This window comes from Helicoverpa armigera, chromosome 14 (genome assembly GCF_030705265.1).
Source record: "Helicoverpa armigera isolate CAAS_96S chromosome 14, ASM3070526v1, whole genome shotgun sequence".
Taxonomy (NCBI): domain Eukaryota; kingdom Metazoa; phylum Arthropoda; class Insecta; order Lepidoptera; family Noctuidae; genus Helicoverpa; species Helicoverpa armigera.
The window spans coordinates 9820505-9836923 of NC_087133.1; the positions used below are offsets into that span (position 1 = coordinate 9820505).

The following is a 16419-nucleotide window of genomic DNA, read 5'->3' on the forward strand; positions in this document are numbered from 1 at the left end:
TAATGTTATCGTACGCATCAGTAGCGATATGTTTGACTCAGATGTATCAATTGATGTAAGTTAATTTAAATACATTATTTTATACAAAAATACGTGTTGTATTTGTTATAGTGACAATTACACTGTAAAGTTATTCAAACTTTTGCGCCACAGAGAACCGTTTTGTCTATGGTCGCCACAACACAAAGTAAAGTTCTAGAATTTCCCGCTTATGTCGATTGTCGCTGCAGTCGGTAAATGGACGTTTGATGTGGTTGTTTGTCAAGAGTGTCCCATTGTCTGTTTACAGTGAATTATTTCCCATTACTATAATCCTAATTGAAGTAAAAGGTTTTAAGGAGTAGATGAAGGTGTGTATTAATTGGTTAATAAGTTGTTTTGTAAGTATGGTTGTTGTAAGTGTGAATATTGTATTGGCGCTTGGGGACTCAACTGTGGTTCGAGTCGATTCATCTCTTTCATGTCAGCTGTACACAAAGATGCTACGCATTTACACAGTAATCCTCGAAATAATGAATTAAATGAGTACTTTTTCCAGGAAATAGGCCCTGTTTCGTTGTTGAAAGCCTGTTAAACTTGTATAATAACTGTATTCTCTAGGTTTATCCGCCGTACTACGGAGGTTATGGACTTGTGTTGTCCTTATTTTTCGAAAGAAGATAATTTATCGAAAAAAGTCGTTTTATCACACCTAATGACCCCTCGCGGTGTTATAAAGGTACATTTTTATCACTACGTACCCCTTTAGTGCATAGATTCGTATCCATATGTATGAAAACAATCGTATCAGTGTTTACGTAGATAAGTATGAAATATGGATTGTTTTAACAGAAGTATTGGTCAATGATTCAGAAAAATCATTGCAGTTTTAGTTTGGTAACGTTGTTAAGTAATATTAGTAGTCATTTTCCAAATAAGAAACCTTCATGTATTTGCTAACTAGAATTTCTGAACACCATACTTTTGTGACTTGAAATATCGTTTTGCAAACAAAATTGAGGTGGATACAGTTATTTAGCATTCATAAAGAATAGAGTGTATCATATCTATCCTTCTTTCCTGTTGATGAGTTCTATCATTAGAAATTGGGTTACATTGATAAAGCAGTATTGGTAACAACAAACTATTTGCTGGACAACCTGTTCACTATATTTAGAAGTCATCAATTTGTGACAGTGTCATGATCAATGTTTATTTTGGGACACATAATACAATGTTACAAAAACTCCATATGTTATAGTATTCTACATTTACACAATACAACATAGAGATAGTGCATTTAATTGTGTATGAATTATTTATAGATCTAAATCTTCATAGAAATAATAAATTGCAAATATTTGGCAACAACATAATCAACACCGGCTTAATACATAATACCAACCTGAAGAACTCATAATCAGTTGTATAGGCAATAAAAATCACCCAACGTGTTAACACAAAGAAACAAAAAACAGTACCTATTCAAAACTGCAATTTTAGATCCAACTTGAATGGATTAGAAATTGACCTAGTTACATTGAAAATAATCATTGTTCAAGATTTTGTGGCAACTGTTGCTATGTTGGCATTCATTTCAATGACTTCTCATTACATTTTTGCACAAAAATATATGTTTTGAGCGAGCATATATCTGGGTTACGCATTTGGATGGTCCATTCTATGCAAATTGTTGTCCGTTTGTCCTAAAATTGTACATGATGCATTGTTTTTTGTACGAAAATGACTCACAAGACCTAGGTTTTAACAATGTTAATTAATTTCAGGAATAAAAGTGTTACTTTTTCTTTCACTATTTACTTAAAAAGAGGTCACTAAACTGTACTCAATGATGTAGACAGGTCACACTTGTTTGTGGCTTTGTATTAATTTCTTTTATTGACGACAAAAAGCAAATAGTTACATCATATTATTTAATTATTAAATGTTCATTAAATAAATTAAACACACATTATTTATGTTGAAAAAATAAGTATAACAATGGAAGCTGTGTGTTTTTGTGTTCTGTGGGGTATATTAAAAAGTATCACACAGCTGCATTGCTAGCCTTCTTGAAGCAATTCTCAGTACTACACATCAGTGAAAAAGCAATAAAACATAATAAAATTGTTTACTAACGCACAATGTATTCTGGTAATATTCATTGCTAAAATGCATAAAGTTATAAAGACCTGTCATAAAAATAGTGCTTTCTATTCACTTCAGTATTTTATATGGTTGATTATTTGGAGTATTGTTTAGTCCATATAGAGATAGAGTATTTATAAGTCATCATCTCCTGAGTCTTTTCTCAACTATGTTGGGGTTGGCTTCCAGTCTAACCGGATGTGGCTGAGTACCAGTGTTTTACAAGAAGTAACTGCCAATCCGACCTACTCAACCCAGTTACCTGGGCAACCCAATACCCCTTGGTTAGACTGTTGTCAGACTCACTGGCTTCCTACTACCCATAACGACTGCAGAGGAAAAAATGCTGATTAACAGCCCAAAAGTTATTGACCTAATTACTATTGTTCATAGTAGATTGTTGCTGATATTGTGTTCTGAATGATGACCATGTTGTTGTGTTGCAGGTGACAGAATGTCTCGCAACAAAGACAAGCATGAGGGCGCTAGCGGGCGCACTTACCACATCATGTCGGAGGCCGAGCGGGCGTCTGGCCGCCGCGGGGGCTGGACCACGCTTGAGGTAATTACTTTTCATTTATATTGTTTATTTACTTATGTACAATAGAAACAAATTAAAAAAGAAAGAATATTATAGGAAGGTATAGCTTTTATATTTGTTAAGGTTTTGGTATGTAGTATGTCATAAGACAGCTCGAGTTCAGTAGATAGTGTCATATACCTGAACCTGTGACATAAGCTCCTCTTAGTTATAATCTTGATAAAGGGTAGTAGTGTTAGTACAACATTATGTCCAGTTTGGGAAATGGCAGGACATATACAATTATTGTATAAAGGCTACTCCACTGCCTTCTAAAGAAGAAACAAAGAAAATAAATTTTGTTCACTTAATTTCAAGCACCTCAAAAATCAGGCCACATTGTAGAGTGTGCATAAGACATCTTATAGATAGAAAAGTATTCATTGCTGTCAAAAAATGGCTAAAATAAAAATAAAAAACAAGTCTGATTTGGTATTTGTTTACAATAACAAATACATATATAAAACCTGTTCCAAACCATCAAACTGATGAGTAATCATGATAATATACCTACCACACCAAATTACAAATATCTTTCTAAAAGATATCTGATATTATGATTACCGCTGATAATTGTAGTATCAAGTTGACTTCAAATTATTTTCTTTGGGAAAATTAGAGGGTAAAACTTGATCCCACTTAATCAGTTTTCAACCTTAAAACTGAGTACACAAGGTTCAAATTCATAAGGTATGAAAAGGTGATGGAACATTTTTACATTTTATTTTATACCAGCAGCAACTTAGGATAGCACCTCCCTTGAGAGAACCTTTTTGAACCAACATATCTTTTCTCACCTACACATACATACATATTATAAAGGTTCCATTTAAAATCCTCATTGCTAAATTCTTATGAATAACATCTGTTCACTTTGACATATTATTTTGTCCTTGAATTAACTTTAAGTAAAGCTTTTTAACAGTCTTGATTTATTACAGAACGTAATTCTTATGAATAGAAAAACAAGATGATTCAATCTTGTTTTTCTCTTTACAAAATTTTATTATTACTAAGAGTTTTAGTAATTATCTTAAGTATGTACTGATTAAATTATTCAGATGTCTGTTGCTGAGATTAACTAAATACCTATGTACGTATTTTCCTGTCATTGACGTTGTGAATATCGAGCTTAACCATGTATTTAAGGTAAATCAGTGTCTATTTACTCTCCGACCTCAATAAAGACATCGTTTATCCTTTTAGGCCAGATTTAGCAATTTCTGCAGGTTAAAATGTTGTGTTTCCTCTCATGATCGTCATAGTTGAGCATACACAAACAGTTCTTTTGTACATATGTATGCAATACGTAGTGTGAAGATGTTTTGTAATATTTACGTAAAAGTTTTCCTCAATTTGAACCTATGTATGACCAAACGTGTCGTAAACGAGACGTTTCTTTACCCATAAAATCTGAAAAAAGATTAAATATTGCAACCCATTAAATCTCAATTAATTTACAATGCATTGCGTAAGTTTTCACCGTCGTTGAATGTTTTGAAACCAGTTGACACATTGTGCCCTTTTCAAAAGAAGCTTGTTAAGCTTGTACGTACAATGTCGTTAGCAATTGCAGCCTCTGTGGGTGTGAGACTCCTGCGTAATCACTACATTATAAACTTAATTAAGTGCAACGCTGCAACTCTTTTTGTGTTCAGTATAAAACCTTAAATTGATATGGCTGTCATGTAATCACGTATTCACTTTATAGTTCTGAAGAAAGTGAAATCTTGCAGTTGCCAACTTCTTTCATTATTATCATAATTTATTAACATCAGAAAAAGTCGTTAAAAGTATCTGTAATTTAAGCTATATTTCAAAAAATAATAATTAAGTGTCTAACTCCGTCTTAAACTCCGTTCTCCCTGTAGAAATTGAACCTAGTGAAAGCTGCATAATTCTAGCCACCCATGACCTACTTAAGAATGTAATATTAACAGCTCATAAAACATTTTCAGGTAACAGGAGGTGTGCGCGCTCTAGCGCCTCAACTGTTCCAATTGACGCACCTCACCGCTCTGTACCTGAACGACAACTCGCTGCAGAGGATCCCGCCCGACATCAACCAGTTGGCCAACTTGCACACACTGGATATATCGAACAACAAGCTTAGATCGCTGCCCGCTGAGCTCGGAGACCTTATACAGCTCAGGTATGTAGTAATTTTAAGACCGTCACCAAATCTACGCCTTGTAGGTCCTACAACTTCTGCGTAGCCGGGTGGAGAAAATTTTGAACAACTAATAGAAATTCTCGCTCAGTGGGCGGAGACGAGAGGTTTGAATTATGAAATTCTATCGGCTGAAGTCTGGACCTTAGGACGGCTATTCCCCATTGATTTTCAAAGGGAATGTACACCCGCGACCACTGTCAGATCATTCCATCAACTCGTTTTTGATCCGTCCTACTCTGCATTTACCAGTCCGTGGTTGAGAACCTGATTTTAGGGTCATGGATCATGTAAATACCGTTTCATTCACGCAACTACACCACGAATATAACGAACAATAAGCTGAGATTGCTACTTTCTGAGTTCTGAGACCTTATACAGGTCGTGTGGGTGTTGACTTTCGGGTCATGGTGTAGTTGTTGAGTTGCGTAATTGTTGGATGACGTATATTTATGAACGCCCTTAATGTCTGTTACAAGTGATGAGGTTGATGATAGTATCCTTATCCGTGGTTAGGTGTAGAATTATTGTTAGAAATGTTTCGTCCTATTTCGTGTGGGGGTTCTGTCAATAACCTTAAATAACTGTCCTATTTCTTTACCCAGGATACGAATAATTCATAAGTTAATATTTTGTGTTTTCATTTTTCATCTGTTTATATTTTCCCTCCATGCAATCCTCAGGAAGATAAGTCATCGATGTCAAACTATAAATCCGTTGAATGTACCGTTCACGAATGATTTGCGTTTCACTCACCATCCAAGAAAATTTACTCTGACAGTACATGAAAGTATTGCCATTTTTATTCAACTTTCTCTTTCGTTCAAGAAACGATTTCTAAGGAAAAGTTCGCTATAAACGTTAGTGGTGTGTAAGAGGCGATTTGTTTGTTTTTTAATCAACGGTAATTTGCTTCTCTAGGACACCTCGTTCGACTATCCGAGTCCATAGGTCACTGTTTCTTAACGAGCGACATTACGTATTAAACGTTTTACTTTATCAGGACAACAATGTCATCAGACAAATAAAGGAATAAAAATATTATCTGCGCTTCAAAATAAATTCTTATTTTTATCACAATGACACCAGATAAACGATTAATTGTTTACTTTAGTCATCAATTACCAGAAGATTTCCCGATTTAGTCCCCGTATCGATAAAAAATGATTGTTACAATTTACTGGTGTTACGGTTACAAATAAATATCATGTTTGTCTTACCAGATAAAAGCTTTATCTAAGACGGAATAAACGACCACTGACGTGTACCATTTGAATACCCAGGGGCTTTATAAATAAAGTTTATTGCTGTGGTTTACGAGGGGCTCACCAAACCTAGATTTATTTCTCTTTTATCATACTTTATTTGAAGGTTAAGTACTTAACTTATTCTTCCAAATGTTGAAAATCCTTTAAGATTTTTTTGTTGGATTTTTGGTAATTTTGCGAAGACCACTAAATGAATAACTAAGAAAGAGTTATTGCTTATAAAACGTTATGTGTGCCAAGTTTATTCAGTATCAAAACATTCGACAGCTTAAGTAATTGTCTGTAAACAAGTGTCAAATTAAGATCAAGGTCCACGAATCCGTTACGATTGAGGAAAAAATGTTCACGGACGATTGTCTCTTTAAGACACTCAAAAGTGTTCGCAAAATGCTTTCGTAAATGCGATGTTACTATGTCCGTTGGTCTGCATCACGATCTTAGGATCTAAGCGAAGATATTTATTACTCAGTCACATCTAAAGATAGCTGCCATGTCCCTTTTTGGATACCGTCCCCTAATGGTAACAGTGAATTGCGCTCGGATACACCGATATGAAGATATTTTCGTCCGATCCTTTTAATACGTACCTAATATTTATACGTAACTATGCTGAATAATGACATGTCACTGAACTCTCGTCTCCCTCTTTCTCGTGAAATGTATTGCGGAGTCTATCAAACTGTTACTATAATTAGTATGTGGGCAACGAATTTGCCGATCAGGGCTTTAACCTCATGACTGTTCAGTAAAGAGGGTGCATGGAAAGTTTTTCTTTGCTTAGATCGATCGCGCCCGTATGTACCTTGGCTATGGTTTCTTCATCAGTTACATCACGAGTTTCTTGTATTTGAAGGTAAACTAAGGTTCTTGTAGTGAAGATTTCTGACGGGTGATTTATTGCTGTTTTTATTAAGAAGATTTGAAGAGCTTACGAAGCTCCTGTTGGAATTTGCAAAGGAATAAGTAGCTTCTCTTTTGTACTGTATGAGGTGCAAGTAGACCTAACATTCAGCAACATCACTGAAGTTTCACTAAGATTTATCAGCGTGATTTACTTAACGCGTGCGGTTGTTTTATCATCGTATTCGTGTCCCGCCCTTGCGTCATTGTGGTAGAACCAACAGATTTGAAATGTGGTTTCACACATGACCCAACACATCAAGTCGCCGTTTACAGAAGATTTGGTTTAGCTTGTGTTTCAAGTGCATTTAAGGAGTGGTCTCATCCGCGTCACGTGGGAACTACTCCGCTCACTCGGACGAAAAGAAGCCACAGCCTTCTTCGATAAATGGACTATCTGATACTGAAATAAATTTCTAATCGCTCCTAAGATTAGTACTTTTAAGCTAAGGAAAAAACAAACTCTTGTGCTTTACTATATTAGTCTAGATTCTAGATAAACCGGTCACCAAGTACCGCTCGTCAGTCGTAATAGAAAAGAAGTGATATTATCAAACAAATCCGTCCTCTTCCAAATACGTCATTAGCAAAGACTCGGGAGGATCCTGAAGGGATAATTTCTGTCCAATTAATTTGTCGTTCACGGTCACAAAGAAGAGATTGTCCGTATGTAATACGAATTAATTCCGATCAGTGAGCAATGGCGACCTCGTTTGATATCTCAAACGTTCGACGTGTGTGCTCAGTTACTTGTAAATTGTCGACCTTTATGCTAATTTGGTGCAACATGCTTTTAATAGCTGCTCTGTGGCTTCTCTGTAGGTAAATTAAACATTCTCGTTTTATACCAAAAAGGATTTTAAGCTTTATTTTATTTGTGGTTTGTTATCTGTTAGTATAATTGCGCCAGAGTTTTTAAAGTTGAGTCAAAAAGATCATCAATCACTGTTTATGCCATGATTGTAAATAAGTGAAATTAATTAGTAAGTTTGGTAATTCTGACGCAACTGAATTGCACAAAATAAAATTTAAACTCTTATCTGTCCTTTATAATGTACAAATAGAGTTAGGTACGTTATTGTTACCGATTGATTACAGACAGATGTGTTTTAGGAGAGATTTACCTACGTCATTATTTTCTTCCCAAGAAGAGCAGACATTTATTTGAATAAATATGTAGGTATAATGAGGGCGAATAAAAAGGAGTATCGTAATCGTCAGTGATTCTCCTTACCGATGGGGATAAAGTAATCCTATTTCATATTCAATCATGTAAATTGCGTCCGTGTCACGGTCACGTCTTGATGGATTGAGTAACAATTATAGTAAGTCTACTGTCAACTTCAAACTCTCGCTACGTTACTCCAATGAATAACTTAAACAAATACACCAACTTCTATTTTCAAAATATTTACATAACCATTATAATAATATTTTTCAATAGTCAAGGAAACTTTCTATTCGTTATCTATCAAGTAAGAGTTCATATTGATAGCACAATGTGACTTGATGTAATCAAACCTCTTTGAAAAGATTATAATTATTATTTATACATTCAGTTTTATCAAACGATAATAATATTTATGAGTATAAAAACACGTATATATTTGCATTTAGCTTTGTTGTGAGTATAATTTATGTATGTATAGTAGAACGTATGTACAGATCCAAGGTCTTTGACCTCTCGCGTGTATTTTGCCATCGCCGCGTATTTGTAAACACTCTGAAGGCCTGTTTACATTTTTATTAGTAATTTAAATACTGAAGATTTTTTTTTGCGTAGCAACGATTGTCGCGTAGATAACAGCATTTTCTATAGTGACTGATTTGCACTAATCTAGCAGAAAGATAGTGTCTAATTTATGAATAACCTTTAGGCTGATTCATCATAGCTGCAAGAAATGATAAAACGATTAGCGATGATTTACCAAAATTAAAATTTCACAAGTAAATTATGAGTAAGTGCAATAATATTACAAGTACCTATAGGACCAAATGAACTTCAATAAACTTTTTTTTTTCTATATAGCCTTGCTGTCCCACTGATGGGCAAAGGCCTCCCCCTATCGGTCGCTATTTGTGGCCAGTCCTTTGAGGAAGTCGTCTAGATCTTCTCTCCAGCGTTTCCGTGGTCTTTCTCTTGGGCGCCTTCCGTCATCAGGGATCCATTTTGTAGTGATGTTGTCCCACTTGTCTGGGTGTATTCTGCAATAAACAGACACCAAATGCGACCCACACACACGCACCATATTGCACCTTACTGTAATAGATTTTTTATGAAGCGTACAGTTCGTTATAGTTTTTTTTTTTCAAACTTAAACGGCAGATGTAAATAAATAACATTCAGTTGATAAAACTTCTTAATTAGGTAGAGAATTAAAATCAATTTTGCCCTTTTGAACCCAGTTTCAAAATGTATAACGGTTTCTTCTCTCAGTCAGTTATTTCTGTCTCAAAATATATCCTGTAATACAGCTTGATTAGAACCAATGTAACTTCGTCATTATTTCAAAATGAATGTACAAAAAATATATTTGTATTATTTATATTAATTAAAGTTTGGCGTGTCATTGAACCCTAAAGTTAACCTATCACAATGTTTCAGTTATTATATTTTATAGCTGTTATTAAAATTAATATCGCTATCGACTTGGAATTTTACTCCGTTATTTATCGTGAACCACTAAAATGTTTAATTCTTCCTGTATTCATTAGTTATATTATTAAACTAATATTATTGAAAGTCGTCGACTCTAGAAGATGCCTATTTTTATAAAAGAGATTTTCAGCGTCAGCAGATTGATTACAATATTTACAATACATGATATGCTTACCTATATGAGATTGATACACTAGACTAGATCATAATTGATTTATTGTAACCATAAATGAGTGTACCCAATAGTTGGTGAGCCAAATCAATAAATAAATAAAAAATACGATAAGATTATATTCTAGCTTAGACTAACATTATATTATAATGCTCCATAACTTACATTACAATTCAATCAGTCTTAAATACCTTCCACTTAGGCATAGCTTAGTAAAACTAACGTTAGGTATTTTAATTTAAGCGTTTCAGCATTAGAGCTAATACCAGTACTCAGTACTTAATTGCGGTCAATTATAATGAAACCAGCTCTTGTTAGAAGTGTACGACATTTTATGTTTGATTGCTTCTGGAAAATTACCTGTAAACAGTTGCAGAAAAGAGGGTTGTTTTACTGTTAATATCAATAACCTATCTATCTTTTCTGTTTACTACGGATGGTATCTTTACTTCAGCCTCATACACATGATGTCCAATTTGTATCTCCTATAAATCAGAAGATTGATACGTTTTTGAAATTAACCGTTAATCATGTATTTATCTGATAGATAAGCCCACATCCCACAATTACAATCTTACCTAAGCTTTGAACAAACCAAATTTTATTTAAATAAAGGAAGTCACACATTAATAGTAAAATTGCTAGAATCTAGATCTGTGCAAACTAATAGTGGGTAGTAAAATGGAATTGACGGACTTTTGGGAACAAGCGCCGTTTGAGAAGTCGTTAAAACACAGATGTAGGTGACTGTAGTTTTGAATGCACTTTATTCAATTGCTTTGAAAGGCCACTAATGGTCCGACCTGTAGTTTTGCTAAATCATGTCGAAAATGTTAAATTGTTTTACTGTTTGTATGCTCGATAGTTCTTGGGTGAACTCAAAAATAAGTGGTCCTAATTTTGACCAATGTAAATGTGTTTTATTTTATTGAATTTTGGTTATCATAATATTTAGTAGAAACCTTATTTGCGCTCCTGCTTAATGGCAGTAGACCTGGATATTCCTAGATCTATTACCTCAATATGTTTTTTGTTAACCTTACCAATACTGAAAACTGACATATCCGACTGATTGGCACAATTCTTAACGAATTGATAATATATTTTGAGTGAAATATTTTCCACTAAGGCATACGAAGTAAACGTGATGCGCTATTTTTAACTAATCTGCACCTAACTTGTACCCGAATAACAACCGCAAATCTTTCCAGAGAACTGCACCTTCACAACAATTACCTCCGAGTGCTTCCATACGAGCTCGGCAAGCTGTTCCACCTTCAACTCCTGGGCTTGGGAGGGAACCCGCTCAGTAAAGAAATGCTCTCGATATACAACGACAACAACGGTACTGCGAAGCTGCTTACGTATATGCTGGATAACTTGCAAGGTATGTTTGTAGGTTTAAGATTTTAACGAAAAAACGGGGATGTTCATGATAAAACAAAAGACGAAATAATCAATTAAGAATATGCATTGCCATTCAGCGTGGCAATGCAGCCAGCCTTTTGGGCATGAAAACCGTGATGGGGATGAGTTATTTTGATGCATAGTTTAATTTGTATTTCCGTTTTTTATTTGTAAATATGTAGATTTGATAATTGATACGCAATGTAAATAAAAGACGAAATTGAAATAACGAGGACATTTGGCAAAATTTCGTCTTTCTTGGGATAGTCATCAACAATAATTAGAGTTTAGGTAGCACATTATAAATCCACCACACCAACTAATTTTATCTAAGGTTCCTACTGACTTTGATTCTTTAAATATCAATTCAGTGAATCATGAGAATGATTAAGATTCCTAACCCTAATCAAATGAAATTATCTTTGGACTATTCATTACCTACTGTGACGATAGTTAAAACAGATATCATGTCTGTCAACATTTTACAGACACACTGATTTGCTAGCATTTAAACCCACATAAATCCCAGGGTGGAAAGCTGAGCAAATAAGGGTTCATGTAAATACTCTTAGATAAAACTAAACAAACGCCGTTTAAATTAGATAAGGCCGTACCCCCGTACGAAATAGGGACGACCCGGGTCGCTCTCCAGGGATACTAATCGCTGTTTGCTCTTCATAATACAATTTAATACACCGTAAGCATTCTACGTTTGTTCTAAAATACGCACTTATAATTAGCTTATAATTACTACTGATAACACCTATCTATATTTAAATACTGTCTACTATTATTGTAAACAGAAAATTGTTTTACGCTTTATTATCTCTTTTCGATTTCGTTACAGTCAGCGCCATCTATGCGTTTCTTGTAGCAGTATTTTAGTCCGCGCTTTCTACGCTAGATGTCGCTGGCTGTAGCGTTGAAAGTTATTCAGACGGCTAGCAACAGTGCTAATTAGTTGTTAAATTAAAACTTGATTTCATCCTCGAGACTTGGAGTCGCCATAAATTCTTACTGGGTTAAGTTAATTTAAGTGGAAAGGTCACCGTGACGCCGCGTTTTTAACGCAGTTTTTTCTTTACCCATTCTTTTGTGGTTTTGAGCATCTTTTGAGGAGGTTGTCACGCGGACGTAAAGTTCATGGCGTTTCTTATTTTGCTCTAGTTTTCAGAAAAGTATGCTCATTGTTATAGTGGGATAGGTTAAGATAATCACGTTTCGAAAAGTTTCTCTTCAAAGATTTTGCTTAGAGAAAGTTGGATTAAATTAAGATTGCGTAATGTTTTCTAATGGAAACAGGAAATGTATTCAGAGAATTATGAAACACAGATGTAATTTGATGTAAGATTAAATTACGTCTCTAGAATTTTAAACGTTTCTACTAAAATACCTGCCTTGCTTTACTTGGAATAGGATAGAGGAAGATAAATTATAATATTTTGGTCCTAAATAAATTCTCTGCAAATTATATCCTCAGACTTTTTGCTATATTTTGTTAAGCCGGTATAATAATTTATGTGCTCAACCAAAACGGTATAACTTAGGTCACAAACACACAAAATATTTACAAAAAATGCAATAACCACTTATCATGCTGTTGAGAATAGCATAATCCGTTGAGTTGATTTATAAGTTTATGACAAATATTAATTATTTTTATTGTCAATCTAAATATAATCTATAATAAAAAATAAATTGTTTTCGAAGACCTGTCTTGATAATGATTCACGGCTCCATAGTTTTTATTGTTCCATGGCCATGTTTGTAGTTGCTCGCATTATGAAGTCAGATTGTTTGGAAGACAAATAAAACTAATTTTGGATGGTACACTAATCATCTTATTTGCTGTTGGAATTAGATACACGTCTAGACTGGGGGCTATGTTCTGGGATGTTTTCTTCTAGGATTTGCCAAAAAAGTGTTGACTCATTATCCTAATAGACAAGTGCATCTGCGTTATATTCATTTAATCCATATTACATGCAAAAAAATAAGGAAGTTCGTATAAAACTAAATAATGCAATGAAAACCACAAAAAATGCTAAAACTATGTCGTTGTTTGAACTAATTAAACATCTTTCCTCATATTTGCTAATAGGAAGCATGATAAACATTGCTAATTAAGGAAATATGAGTTTAAATTAAATAAACACACAACTAAGAGCAATAGACTTTGTTAGGTACTGATAATTGTACGTACAAACACACAGTAGCGTCATGTTTGTAAGGCAAGAAAGAGGAATAAGAAAAATAACAATTTGCATGTGTAAACGGGCGCCAAAACAGGTACAAACTATTAAAACCTTATTGTGATATCATGAACATCGATAACAGGAAGTTTCTTGTCTTTTAGTAAACTCCGCAACATTCTCAAAACAGCCTATCTACACAATGCTGGTAGGCGTTGATATATTTCTAACGCACGCAAAAGAAAGTGCAACATCTAGATTACACATTTCTATAAGAAATAATACAGTCGCGATTTCATCAGTGCACGACAGTTTAATAAAGAGATGCGATTGTCTCAATGAGGCACAATGGAGCTAGAAAGTGTGAGAAGACGTTGACTGCGATAATATTAATTGTTGGTCTTACAAGTATCGGGGTGAGGCGGTCATATGTATGACTTTATGTCCGTGTACTAGAAAGATGTGCTCGAAAGATGGGTGCGTTCATGTGTGTGCGATACTCCATTTGCTTTATGTGTCGTCTTTTGCTTTGAAAGACTTGCCGCTTGCGGATATGATCTTAATTATTATTTCATGCGGTTGCGTTTGATGAAATAAGTTCAATAGACAGAATTGCTTTATCAGTCCAGAGATTCAAAGATGTTTGAGGTCCCTTTTCTGTCCTTGCCCAATAAATTCCTTCGACATCTACATACATATGCCTATATCATATTAGTCCGATGCACCAAGATTCCTGAATAGCCACACACTATTGTATTGTGTACAAGTAACATATTGTATTCAGCATTTAACAAACCGACGGATTTTCACATGTTCTCACTAAAACGACTTTACCTCTATTCATCGATATAGCATTTATTTCTACAGTAGATTATGTTCTTTCGAAAATTAACTGCCTTGTCATATTGCTGACACCGAAAGTGATGCGCGGTTTCTAATTCTGGCCATTTATTTTCGGTTCGTGATGTTGCGTTTTCGACTTTTTCCTTCCATTTGATCGATCTTTTAAATGGCTACTTTCTTATACTGTCATTTTGGTGTTACTAACCTTCATTTTGATGGACTAAGTTCTTAATTGCTATCATTATTTACTCCGATACTTACGTTATTTTACTTGTGACTTTTCGTCTGACTTTTGGATCTGGTGTTCATCAAGCAGAGCAAAGTTCTTAAGCTCTTAATCCGTAGATAAGTACGTCAAAAATAAAATAACGTTGCTGAAGTACACTCGGTGTTCATGTTTATTTTCTCTTTGATTATATTTTATTCGTTGACAAATCTACTTTTACCAAATTCTCTCAATTCTTGTCACACTAGAAAAATATTTAAGAAAGTGGACGTCTATCGGACAAATCGGTTATAAGACTGATTGCTTTGTCACGAATTTATTTCGTCTGTTCGGGTCATATTGAAACGACATTGAAAGTGACGATTTTTGTAAAGAGAAATTGCCTCATTTGTATCTGTTTCACGTTCTTACTTTTTATAGCGCTTAGCATATTGTAATTCGAAACGTTTCTCTCAATTTTTATTGTTTATTCACGTAGTAAAAATCAACAACTCGTAATTGTAGTTTTTATCATTCTTGATGTCTGACTTTCTGATTCGTAAACATCGATAAAATGCTAATAACGATCCTCGGTAAACGAATTACAGTAGATAGCTATACATTGATGTTACACGTAATAAATGTGGAACAAAAAATGATAGCACAGTTAATGCTCTACGTGATCAAAATAGCTAAACAAATTCGACTTCTCTGTTACGTAATGATATCTTATGTATTGCTCACGCGCAAGAGTAAGGTGAAATTCGCCTTTCGCGGGCTTCCAAATTAGAGAGCCCAATAGTGCCAGTTCCTTTTACAGTAACGATGTAATCGTAGACAAATGTCCTAACTTAGACACTACTTTTTGTGTGTCTGAGGAAATATCTGATGTTTCACAGAACTCGTAAATGCTAAATAACAACCGACAATTGCATGTTCCGTGTTTTGTTTGTTGTTGTTTATAAGCTTGCCTTTATGTATTTTTGTACATTTTACATACCGAACACCGATTACAATAATTACGTTTGTATTCCTTTTGTTTCCTCTGCAACCTTGCAATAACATTTATCCATCAGTATCAAGTCACTCGAAGGATAAATGGAACTTTTCAATACGCATTTAACGAGTAAATCCTGTTGAACTGACACATGTAACATCGTGAATAGTGTTTTTCGAATAAATAATGGTGTTGATTTTGAGCCGGTCATCGATAGTCACGCGCGGAATGACAATGGGCCGGGTGGCTTGAGGCCGACACCGCCACACGTCGCGTCCGCCGGCGCCAAGGCCCGTCCGACCGGTGAAAGTGTTTCGCGAAAGTGAAGCCGGAACCAAACGCGCTGACGTCACACCGATTTGCGCAAGAGCACCCGGCTATGGTGAGACGTTGCGAAATGTTACCTCCTCCGTATTGTTGAGGATACGTTCGGTGATGCCGTTTTTGTGTGGACTTTGTTAACTAAATTACGTTGCTTGTGTAATAGTATTCTGGCTTTTCAAGCTCTTGTAATGACTCTTGAATAATGTTTATAGTCATTTGTTAGACTATACACGAACGTCTTTTGTTAGGAGTTGGAGGTTCTATTGAATGCAGCACCTTTATGTTAAGATACATAACACATCACGTTTTCAAAACGTCTATTGAATTGAATTCAAAGGCTACTGAAGTGGACGGTATTTCATCGCTTTCACAGAATATTTTAATTAATTCTCACTCGTGTTGTTAAACAATAAGAAATAATAGTGGTATCGTATCATTATATTTTAGAAAATATCAGTATAGTGTTGAATGTCGGTTAGCAATTATTTCTTATTATTTAGCAGTCTCGTGGGAGAAATGTTGTTTGACAATACAACATTAGCTGGAAAATTATTTTCATGACATTTCATTTACAG

General features: G+C 34.7%; 1 protein-coding gene across 1 annotated transcript in view; it reads left to right on the forward strand.

The window, feature by feature from the left end:
- The first annotated feature begins 194 nt into the window (after nucleotides 1-194).
- Twin (twin) overlaps nucleotides 195-16419 on the forward strand; it is a 133734-nt gene continuing 117509 nt past the window's right edge. Inside the window, exons 1-4 of the mRNA XM_021333434.3 lie at nucleotides 195-350; nucleotides 2574-2689; nucleotides 4666-4859; nucleotides 11088-11263. Of these exons, the coding sequence (XP_021189109.1) occupies nucleotides 2582-2689; nucleotides 4666-4859; nucleotides 11088-11263 (478 nt within the window). The 5' untranslated portion in view covers nucleotides 195-350; nucleotides 2574-2581. The remainder of the gene's footprint in view (nucleotides 351-2573; nucleotides 2690-4665; nucleotides 4860-11087; nucleotides 11264-16419) is intronic.